Genomic DNA, 12,346 nt, shown 5'->3' with positions numbered 1-12,346 from the left:
AAAGATTAATTCAAATTTGTGTTTATTTCTGGCCAATACTTTGGAAAGGTCCATGGGAAACACGAAAGTTGACTTAGTTATGTGGGGAATGATTTTCTACAATCCAGGCTCAGGGGATTAAAGTTATTCCATCACGAGACACAATATAATAGGGTGGAGGCTGGTTTAATGTTTTTAAATATTCATTTATGGGAAATATGTATTGCTGGATAGGTTAGCACTTTTATTACCCTTTCCCCAACTGCCCTTGACAAGGTGGTGGTGAGCTGCCTTCTGGAACTGCTGCAGTCTAAGTGAAGTAGGTACACCCGCAGCATTGTTAGGGAGGAAGTTCCAGGATTTTGACCCAGCAACAATGAAGAAATAGCGATATATTTCCAAGGCAGGATGTTGTGTGGTTTGGAGGGGAATGTTCAGATAGTGGTGTCCCCATGCATCCATTGCTCTTGTCCTCCTGGTTGGTAGACAGTGTGAAGATGCTGTCAAAGGAGCCCTGGTGGCTTACTACAGTGCATTTTGTAAATGATACACTCTGTTGTCCCTGTGCATCGGTGGTGGAGGAACTGAATGTTCATTGTGGTGGATGGGGTGCCAATCAAGCCAGTGGCTTTGTCCTGTATAGGTCAAGCTTTATAAGTGTTGTGGGGCTGCACTCATCCAGGCAAGTGGAGAGATTTCCATCACACTCCTGACTTGTGCCTTGTAGATGGGTGGATAGACTTAGTTGAGCCAGGAGGTGAGTTATTCTCCACAGAATTCCCAGCCTCTGACCAGCTCTTGTAGCCATAGCATTTAAATGGCTAATGTAGTTCAGTTTCTATTTAATGGTAATGCCCAGGATATTGATAGTGGAGGATTCAACAATGGTGATGCTATGGGGAGATGGTTAGATTCAGTCTTGTTGGAGATGAACAATGCCTGGTACTTGTGTGGTGCAGAATTTACTTGCCAGTTTTCCACCCATCCATATTCAGGATGGACTGCTATCTGAGGAGATGTGAATGATGTTGAATATTGTGCAGCCATCAGCAAACATCCCCATTTCCAACCTTATGTTGGAGCGAAGGTCACTGAGGAAGCAGGTGAAGATGGTTGGGCCTAGGACACTACCCTGAGGAATGCCTATGACAATGTCCTGGGAATGAGACAATTGACTTCCAACCACAACCATCTTTCTTTGTACCATGTAGGACTCAAACCAGTGAAGAGTTTTTCCCCCTGATTCCCATTGACTATAGTTAGGCTAAGGCTCATTAAGACCACATTCAGTTAAATCAACCTTGATGTCAAGACTCTCACCTCACCTCTTGAGTTCAGCTCTTTAGTCCATGTTTAATCAAGGCTGTAATGAAGTCAGGAGCTAAATGGCCCTGGTAGAACCCATCTTTAGTGTTAGAGAACAGCTTATTGCTGAGTAAGCACACTTGATAGTACTGTCGTTGACACCCTCCATCACTTTAGTGATGATCAAGCGTAGACTGTTGGGGTGATAATTGGCCGGGTTGGATTTGCCCTGTTTTTTATGGACAGAGCCCAACTGGGCAACTTCCCACATTGCTGGTTAGATGCCAGTGTTGTAGCTATACGGGAAGAGTTTGGCTAGGGGCACAGCAAGTTCTCAAGGTAAGTCTTCAGTACTATTGCTGAAATAATGTTATGGCCCATAGCCTTTGCAGTATCCAATGCCTTCAGCTCTTAATATCACCTGGAATGAATTGAATTGGCTAAACACTGACACTGTGATGCTGGGGGCCTCAGGATTTAACAGTTCTTAATTGCCAGCTAATGGAAAGGTCAATAGAAAAGCAAGATAGGAAAATGTTTGATTGTTCATAGGCTAGCAAAATATTAGCAATGTGTGTATATTTTTTATTCATACGTGGGGCATGAGCATCACTGGCTGGGCCCATCCCTAGATGCCCTTCAACTGAATTGCTTGCTAGGCCATTTCAGAGGGCAGTTGAGAGTCAACCACATTATAGTGGCTCTGGAGTCACATGGAAGCCAGACCGGGTAAGGATGGCAGATTTCCTTCCCTAAAGGACATTAATGAATCAGATGGGTTTTTCTGACAATTGGCAATGGTTTCATGGTCATCAGTAGATTCTTGATTATACACAATATTTTTTAATTGAATTCAAATCTTACCATCTGCTGTGGTGGGATTCGAACCTGGGTTGCCAGATCATTAGCTGAGTTTCTGGATTAATAGTTGAGCAATAATGCCACGAGGCCATCACCTCCCCTCGTTTTATGAATATGTATACAATTGAACAATACTGTATAAAAATGAAAGGAGAACACCAATGGATATCAAGAGGAAAACTCTGAAATATTTTTGGTATTGGTATTTTTATTCAGGTCAGATTTAAAGATGAAACGAGTTATGGTGCTGGAGTATCACTGGAATTCTTCACCCTCTTCAGTCAGGAATTGCACAGTAATGGACGGATATTTCAGCGCTGCGAGGATTCCGGCCTGCTTTGGTTCCCCAACTGGGTAAGGCTTATTATACTGCATGTCCCGTAAAGGTGGGCATCAGAAAAAGCACACCAGCAGAGGTTTTTTTTTTGTCTTCTTTTGTAGAAGGAAAGGAAATCTGTCACCCTTACCTGGGTCTGGTGTATATGCTTCTCCAGACCCACACAATGTGTTTAACGATGAACTGCCATTCAGTTCAAGGGTAATTAAGGAGGGGCAACAATTGTTGGTCTTTCCAGAGAGGCCCACATCCCAATAAAAAACAAAAAGACAGGGTACTGAGAGGTGTAGATAGCGAACACTTCCTTGTAAAACCCAGTTTCTAGCATTCAGCTGACAAGTTATTTAGGGTCATCTTAAGATTATCCATTATTAGATTGCAGTATCTTACAATTTACCAGTGCCTTGCTGATGTAATATAAAAGCCACTTCCTATTTCTTCTGAACTACTTTGACTTGAGGAAGTGCCACAGGGTGTTGTTATTCGGGAGTACACCATTATTGCCGAGCTATATCTATGAAAGTTTAAACCTTTGTATGGCAGATGAACTCTGTTCATTTTTAATCCCTACTTCACAGGAGAATCGCTGTTTTTAATCTTATAACTCCTTACTTACAGCTAGATTATCTGACAAATCTCTGGATTTGTCAGAGCTGCATTCCTTAACCTGTCATTAGAATCCTACAGTGCAAAAGGAGGCCATTTGGCCCATTGAGTTTGTACCAACCACAATCCCACCCAGGCTCTATCCCCATAACCCCATGCATTTGTCCTAGCTAGTCACCCTGACACTCAAGAGCAATGTAGCATGGCCAATCCACCTGACCTGCACATCTTTGGAGTGTAGGAGGGAAGCAGAGCACCCTGAGGAAACCCGTGCAGACACGGGGAGAATGTGCAGACTCCACACAGACAGTGACCTAAGGCAGGAATCAAACCCTGGTCCCTGGTGCTGTGAGACAGCAGTGCTAACCACTGTGCCAACATGCCACATGTGGCTGTGGAGTAAAGGAAACACAAGTTCTGCTTCTTCATAAAGTACCTTTATTTCTTTGATCCAACATCACACACAATTCTCCCCAACAAATAGTGCCACCTGCAGCCTCTTTATGTATCAGTGACTTCTACTGAATAAGTGACATATAATTAGGACATAATTAGAAGGTCTGTTAATCCATTCCTAACAATTGGTACCTGAGTAATTTGCTACACTGGATGATTGAGGAAGTCCATGCCCTCAGATTACTTGTGGTAGCCAGATAACTAGGGATGGTAAATGAACACTGGCCTTACCAGTTATATCCACATTCTATGAGCAACAAGGAAGGTTAAAAACTACCACTCTGTAGCAGTCCAATGGGACAATGTACAATTCCTATTCCCTGTATTCAGCCTAAATAGCAGCACCTCTGCACCTCCAAGTGTAATAACACCTCAGGGTTGTAAGGATAGCTTTTATAAGATCACACGCGCAAAATTCAAAACATTTGCTCTCAAGGTTGGGGGTTCCAGTACAGTACAAGCTGCGGGATGTCACTTTTTCTTAATAAATTTAAACATTTTTGGTTAAAGTGTTAGATTGTTGGGGAGACTGGATCATAAGGAGGGAAATGTCATAAACTGGAATATCATTGAATCTCTGCAGAAGTAGGCCATTCGGCCCATCAAGCCTGCACCAACTCTCTGAAAGAACATCTTACCCAGGTCCGCCTCACACCCACTCCCCGCCATCCTGCCTATTCCAGCTAACTTACACACCAAGGAGCAATTTAGCTTGGTCCAATCCACTTAATCTGGACTGTGGGAAGAAACCACTGTGGGAATGTTGGAGTGGCACAGTGGTTAGCACTGTTGCCTCACAGCGTCAGGGACCTGGGTTCGATTCCCGGTTTGGGTCACTGTTTGTGTGGTGTTAGCACATTCTTCCTGTGGGAGGAAAGGTGCTCCAGTTTCCCCCACACTCCAAAGATATGCAAGTTAGGTGGATTGGCCATACTAAATTGCCCCTTAGTGGCAGGGGGACTTATTAGGGTAAAGGTATGGGGATAGAGCCTGGATGGGACTTGGTTGGTGCAGATGCAATGGGCCGAATGGCTTCCTTTTGCACTGAAATCGGAGCACCCGGAGGAAACCCATGCAGACATGGGGAGAATGTGCAAACTCCACACAAACAGTGACCCAAGGTCAGAATCGAGCTGAGGTCTCTGGTGCTGTGAGGCAACAATGCAAACCGCTGTTCCAACAAGCAAAAACCTAATGAATGGACCCATAATCAGTCAATGGCTCATTCCTGCATTTTAGAAATGGATTGCTGTGAAATGCTGAGCTATAAAAAAAAATTGGTATTGGGATTGTGATCACAGGACATTATTTCATGCCGGCCTGCTGGTATATTAGTTCCAAAGAGATGACTTCATGGATCTCTGAAGGACTATAGAAGCAAGTTCCTGTTTCTAGAAGCATAACTAATGAACCTTTGGAAAATCATGCACAAATTGTGTCCAGATTTTCAGTAAGGTCTTCTAACAGGTGAGGCTCCGCTCTCGGAGCACGCAACTCAAACATCTCTCTTGTGTTGTCAGTTGAAATCTAGATTATGGAGTACTGTGCAAATTTGAAGGGAAAGATTTCATAATTTTGTTTTTTAAAAATATACACAGGAACCAGAAATAGATGATGCATTTTATCTGGTGGGAATTCTTTGCGGACTTGCTGTGTCCAATTGTTGCATTTGCAATTTTAACTTCCCGTTGGCCTTGTACAAAAAACTGCTCCACAAACAGCCAACACTGGAAGACCTGAAGGAACTCTCACCGACAGAAGGAAAGTGAGTGAACTCCAAACATTGACATAACTTCTTAATCCACCCAATTACCTAACCTATAGTAACAGGCATTGACCTATCTTGTATTAAGTTGATCTTACTCTATATCCAAGCTATGAGCGTAACACTACATTCTGCACCTTCTCCTTTTCTATGAATGGTATGCTTTGTATAGCACACAAGAAACTGTATACCAATACATGTGACAATAATAAATCAAATCAAAATGAACCTCTTGGCCTTGGTTCAATGTCCTGGGAAAAATAAGACCTATCCTACTTTTTATAATAGCTACAAGCAATTATGATGAAAAAATCATAAAGATGACAACTTAAAATCTAATGTTTGCAAATCTGTTCCATTTGAGCACTTTCTGATTAATGGAAATCAACCAATTTTTAAAGTTTATTTATTAATGTCACAAGTAGGCTTACATTAACACTGCAATGAAGCTACTGTGAAATTCCCATAGTCGCCATACTCCGGCGCCTGTTCGGAGAGTTTATCATGACCAATTCACCTAACCTGCACATCTGTGGACTGTGAGGGCAAACCGGAGCACCTGGAGGAAACCCACACAGACACGGGGAGAACGTGCAGACTCTGTACAGATAGTGACCCAAGCTGGGAATCAAACCCGGGTCCCTGGCGCTGTGAGGCAGCAGTGCTAACCACTGTGCCATCCTATTTTTGTTTTTAATTAACTGAGTAGTGTTATACAAATCTTGCTTTGAAATTTTTGACAGCGCAATGACAAATCTCACTGACGAGCTTTCAATTTCCATTGCCTTTCCTTGATAATACAGTTCACTCCAGGAAATCCTTGACTATGAATATGATGATATAGAAGATGAATTTTGTCTGGATTTTACTGTAAGTTTACTGTTTTACCACATTACTAATTGATTCACTTTCAAACTATTAATAAATTGAAGCAAAATGAGAAGTTCATAGCATAGACAGGAGGGGCCAAAGGCTACCCAGAATCAGCAGTGTTGAAGCGATGCACACTCCAACCTGCAGAACCCAGATGGACTCTGTAGGTTTGGAGAGCTGAATGCATCTGCTATGGGTCCACAAGCTCTTCCATTCCAGAACCACAATTCACTTGAAAGCTTTGCTGGCATTGCCCCTACTGTGGGTGCCAGGCCCGCAGAGAAGGTGAGATTACAGCAGGTTCAACAATAATTGCTTTTACAAGTTGTCCAATTTTGCCCAGTTCCATTTATCTGAAAACAAATGATTAAGGGTTGGGGATTTAGTCACACACCAGTGGTGAAACCCTCTCTACGTGGTGAATGGGAATGCTGCTAAACTATTGCCCAAATTACATAAGGGGATATCTGCAATGACTTGGCTGAGTTGATCAAATGGATAGTGGTCATATACTCAAAAGACCTTCCAGGTGATGAACTAGCCATGACTTACTGAACGTACATACCTCCGTTATAAGGACATCTACAAGTGGGATATGTAGACATTGACAATGACAAGTAGGAGATGGTGGCTAATGGCCTGATTGGAAGTTGGGTGGGGGGCAGAAATTCTGCAGGAGGCTTTGAAGAGATGAGGAGAAATAGCGCAGTTGACGCTGAAGAGGGCAAAAAACAGAGGCCTGTGAATCTTGCACTTTCTCGGCCTCCCCCGCCCCCAGGGGAGAACTCACCTTGGTGAAAAAAAATCAGCGCTTGAAGAGCCTAATAAATGAGTTGATTGGATTAATATAAATTGTGTACTTAAATGAAAAGATAAAGGTGATAATAAGAACATAAGAACTAAGAGCAGGAGTAGGCCATCCGGCCCCTTGAGCCTGCTCCGCCATTCAATAAGATCATGGCTGATCTTTTCATGGACTCAGCTCCACTTACCCGCCCGCTCACCGTAACCCTTAATTCCTTTACTGTTCAAAAATTTATCTATCTTTGCCTTAAAGTTTTCAAAGAAGTAGCCTCAACTCCTTCGCTGGGAATTCCACAGATTCACAACCCTTTGTGTGAAGAAGCTCCTCCTCAACTCAGTCCTAAATCTGCTCCCCCTTATTTTGAGGCCATGCCCCCTAGTTCAAATTTCACCCACCATTGGAAGCAACCTCCCTGCTTCTACCTTATCTATTACCTTCATAATCTTATATGTTTCTCTCAGATCCCCCCCCTCATTCCTCTGATGAAGTTTAAACTTGTTGTAGAGTAAATTTTGCCATCCAGGAGAGAAAAAAAATGCAGCCCATAATTTTGTGAGTTTTGTTTTTGCAGATACCCAAGGAAACAGCTGATGGGAACATAGTTAGAGTGGAACTCATTCCTGATGGTATCAACACCCCTGTTCAAAAGCATAATAGGTAAATGTTCTCCATGAATATAAACTGTTCAGCCGTTACTGAATTTATTTGCACTTTGAGCTGCATTTATTACAATGGTCAATCAGATGTAGATATCTAAACCTTAGCATCATGTGTTAAGACATCCAGTGTTATGCACTAATTAAGGATGGTTACGTAACTCAGTCATGCATGTTGCATACAATTATGCCCCATGTCTCCTCAAGGATGTGCTTTGTATGGTGGCATGGTTTCATATATACAATATACAGTAACATATATTTTAAGGAGGTTTACTGAAGGTACAACAAATCCGATATTACACTTAATATAGGTATAACAACAGATAAATACATCAAAAGGGATCTGTGAGGCTATGGGCAAAGTGTTGGAAGTGATACAAATGAGATAGTTCTTTCAAAGCACTGAGACAATGAGCTTCTGTGTTGTTTGACTCTGTGATTCATTAGACATGTCATCAGCCACACTTGGCAGATGGTTAACATATTTAGTAACATTATCTCATTCTCTGTAGCAGCCTGCTAGGTAATTTCAGAGTTAAGATTGAAAGGAGCAGGATTCAGCCCTTCTGCCTATAACTTGGTACTCTTACTTCATAAAGACATTGTAAATCTCAGTCTTAGTGTTGGACTGGAGTCACATACAGACGGGATGGGTAAGGGTGAAAGGCTTCTTTCCTAAGTCATATTGGTGAACCTGTTGAGTTGACACAATAATCAAACATTATCACGGACTCTTTTTACTGGTACAAGCTTTTCATTCCCAGGAGTTTGTTTAAATATAAATTCTTGGACTATTATGTTGGACTTGTGTTCTCAGTATTCTTGAAGTAACAGACTCCCATAGCCGGTTTACTGAAAGGAGATTGTTTTAAATGCTGTGATTCTTGCCACTAGTGATGGCTGCACCAACATAGAGAGTAGGAAGAGGCAGTTCAGCCCTCCATGCCTGCTCCACATTCATTATGATCATGGCTGGTCATCCAACTCAATACTCTTCCCCCCCTGCCCCCATATCATTTTATCCCCTTTGCCTCAAGTGCTATTTCTAACCATCTAATGAAAATATTCAATGTTTTGGTCTCAACTACTTTCTATGGTAGCAGATTCCAAGAATTATATCTCCAAGAATTTGATAATAAACAATACATAATTGACAGTCAATTCAGATGGAGTGGTAACTTGACCATATGCCTTTGGATACAGTATTTATTAATAGGCTGACTGTGTTAAATTCAATAAATGTATATTGAGGGAAGGATGAATCTGAAGCCAATATTTGCCCCACGACAGTTTTATTTCCAAGACTACAGAGCAAAGAAATAGATTCATCCGATTCCCTAACAATTTCTTTTGACCCTCTGTAATCTTTCCCTAGTTGGGATGCTCTTAATTACTAAGTAAACTCAATTGCAACACAATTTAATAAGAACATAAGAACTAGGAGCAGGAGTAGGCCATCTGGCCCTCAAGCCTGCTCTGCCATTCAATAAGTTCATGGCTGATCTTATTGTGGACTCAGCTCCACTTACCCACCCACTCACCATTACCCTTAATTCCTTTACTGTTCAAAAATTTATCTATCCTTGCCTTAAAAACATTCAATGAGGAAGCCTCAACTGCTTCACTGGGCAGGGAATTCCACTGATTCATAACCCTTTGTGTGAAGAAGCTCCCCCTCAACTCAGTCCTAAATCTGCTTCACCTTATTTTGAGGTTATGCTCCCTGGTTCTACTTTCACTTGCCAGTGGAAACAACTTGCTGTTTCTGTCTTGTCTATTCCCTTCATGATCTTATATGTTTCTATAAGATCTCCCCTCATTCTTCTGAATTCCAATGAGTATAGTTCCAGTCTACTCAGTCTGTCCTCATAAGTAAACCCTCTCAACTCTGGAATCAACCTAGTGAATTTCCTCTCCACCCCCTCCAGTGCCAGTATATCCTTTCTCAAGTAAGGAGATCAAAACTGTACACAGTACTCCAGGTGTGGCCTCACCAGCACCTTATACAGCTGCAACATAACCTCACTGTTTTTAAACTCCATCCCTCTAGCAATGAAGGACAAAATTCCATTTGCCTTCTTAATTATCTGCTGTACCTGCAAACCAATTCCTTGAAATTCCTGCACAAGGACACCCAGATCCCCCTGCAAAGCAGCATGCTGCAATTTTTTGCCATTTAAATAATAGTCCATTTTGCTGTTATTCCTACCAAAATGGAAGACCTCACATTTACCAACATTGTACTCCATCTGCCAGACCCTCACCCACTCACTTAGATTATCTGTATCCCTTTGCAGACTTTCAGTGTCCTCTGCACACTTTGCTCTTCCACCCATCTTAGTGTCATCTGTAAATTTTGACACACTACACTTGGTCCCCAACTCCAAATCATCCAAGTAAATCGTTCAATATGAACAGCATGTTTTGTTCGTCTGGAGTCCGGCCTTATTACACAGGCTATGGCACTGAGGGGTAGAATACAAACTTCTAAAACGTTATAGAAATCTTTGCATTCTGTCGATATAAAAAGTCAATTGATGCAGATTTGCTTGTATTCCCCTGAGTTTAGCTTGTTTGAGGAATGATCCAATTGAGGTGTCATGTGTAAATTGTAGTGTTTAATTTCTTTTTAAATAGGAAGCAGTATGTTGATGCTTATGTGGATTATAAACTCAACACGTCCGTGAAGAAACAATTTGAAGCCTTTGCAGAAGGTTTCAGGAATATGTTGCTGCCGATCGTAAATGTATTCCATGCGGAAGAACTGAGGGACATTATCCAAGGAAACTCCAATTACGAATGGGAGCAGCTGGAACAGGTCTGGTGCTGTGTTCCACATTTACTTCTCAATGTCCTTGACAATTTCTAACTTGCCTGTACAGAGAATGAGTGCAGTGTTACAGCACACTAAACAATAATCGATAAATCCATCCACATCAAATCCCTGGGAATGATATTAACCCACCCCAGCCAATGGAAATTTTATCAGCCATCCCATTTCAGTGGAAAGTACAATGGGGCAGGGGTTATAACATAGAACATTACAGCGCAGCACAGGCCCTTCGGCCCTCGATGTTGTGCCGACCAGTGGAACCAATCTAATGACCCTCTAACTGAAACTATTCCAATATTATCCATATGTCTATCCAATGACCATTTGAACGCCCTTAAAGTTGGCGAGTCCACTACTGCTGCAGGCAGGGCATTCCACGCCCTTACTACCCTCTGAGTAAAGAACCTACCTCTGACATCCGTCCTATAATTACCACCCCTTAATTTAAAGCTATGTCCCTTTGTGTTAGCCATCACCATCCGAGGAAAAAGGCTTTCACTGTCCACGGGAAGGGGTCGCTCAGATCCTCAAGCCTGCTCCACCAATTAGTTAGACCATGGCTTATCTGTACCTCTGCCCCGATTGAATCAGCTTTGTTTTACATTCCTAGGGTGGCACGGTGGCACAGTGGTTAGCACTGCTGCGCCACAGCGCCAGGGTTCCAGGTTCAATTCTGGCCTTGGGTCACTGTCTGTGTGGAGTTTGCACGTTCTCCCCGTGTCTGCGTTTGTTTCCTCTGGGTGCTCCAGTTTCCTCCCATAGAACAAAGATGTGCAGATTAGGTTGATTGACCGTGCTAAATTGACCCTGGTCTCAGGGGGATTAGCAAAGTAAATGCATGAGGATACGGGAATAGGGCTTAGGTGAGATTGTGGTCGGTACAAACTCGATGGGCCAAACGGCCTCCTTCTGTACTATAAGAATTCAAGGATTCTATAAACTTACCTAACACAAGTCTATTGCTTTCAACCCTAAAAATTTCAACTGAATCAGCACTATAACTGTCCTTGGTGTGTGTTCCAGATAACTGTGACACTTTGGGTGAGATTTTCCAACCATGCTCCCCTAAGACCGGAAAAATCCGACCCGAGGTCAACGGACCTGTACATGGTCCGTGTCCCACCGGCTACGATTCCTGGGGCGGATGGGATGGAAAGAACTCCTTCCTGATGTCACTCCTTGCACTAATTAAAAATTGTACACCTTAGTTCAGAATCAACTCGTTTTAAATATTTTGAATATCTCAATTCGACCGTTGAAACTCAAGAGAGTACGAGTTAACCTTCATTAGTCTATGTTTTATACCTATAGAATGCACTTTACTATGGATACACGCAAACTGACAACGCAGTCAGGAATTTTTGGAAAGTCTTTGGAAACTTAGCAGAAGAGGAGAAAAAGCAGTTTCTTGGTGAGTAAGCTTAGTGTGCATTACTGAATGTAACATATGTGCATCTTGGCAGGTCCATTTTTGGTTTGATTTATTATTGCCATATGTATTAGTATACAGTGAAACTTGCATCACTTGTGCACTACACAAAGCATACCATTCATAAAGAAGGAAATAAGAGAGTGCAGAAAGTAGTATTACAGTCATAGCTAGGGTGTAGGGAAAGATCAATTTAATGCGAGGTAAGTCCATTCAAAAGTCTAACAGCAGCAGGGAAGAAGCTGTTTTTGAGCTGATTGGTATGTGACCTCAGACTCTTGTATCTTTTTTCCAGTGGAAGAAGGTGGCAGAGAGAATGTCCGGGATGTTTTTGTTTTATACAACTGATATTATTTATTTAATCGTCCAAAGTGGAAAGATCTGAAGATGGCAAAAAAAAATTGAAGCTTAAAGGCCCTTTGTGCCTGCTCGTTTGAA

At 42.2% G+C, this 12,346-nt stretch overlaps 1 protein-coding gene across 1 annotated transcript in view; it reads left to right on the top strand.

The window, feature by feature from the left end:
• Positions 1–12,346, top strand: part of LOC145342414 (putative E3 ubiquitin-protein ligase HERC4) — a 52,610-nt gene that overhangs the window by 36,254 nt on the left and 4,010 nt on the right. The window contains exons 19-24 of the mRNA XM_080188011.1: positions 2,362–2,499; positions 5,143–5,309; positions 6,113–6,179; positions 7,559–7,644; positions 10,284–10,464; positions 11,791–11,890. Coding sequence (XP_080044137.1) covers positions 2,362–2,499; positions 5,143–5,309; positions 6,113–6,179; positions 7,559–7,644; positions 10,284–10,464; positions 11,791–11,890 — 739 coding nt within the window. The remainder of the gene's footprint in view (positions 1–2,361; positions 2,500–5,142; positions 5,310–6,112; positions 6,180–7,558; positions 7,645–10,283; positions 10,465–11,790; positions 11,891–12,346) is intronic.

The sequence above is a fragment of the Carcharhinus amblyrhynchos genome, chromosome 1, assembly GCF_965287045.1.
Source record: "Carcharhinus amblyrhynchos chromosome 1, sCarAmb.v2.hapA, whole genome shotgun sequence".
Lineage (NCBI taxonomy): Eukaryota > Metazoa > Chordata > Chondrichthyes > Carcharhiniformes > Carcharhinidae > Carcharhinus > Carcharhinus amblyrhynchos.
This window is presented reverse-complemented; position numbering and strand designations above follow the sequence as displayed.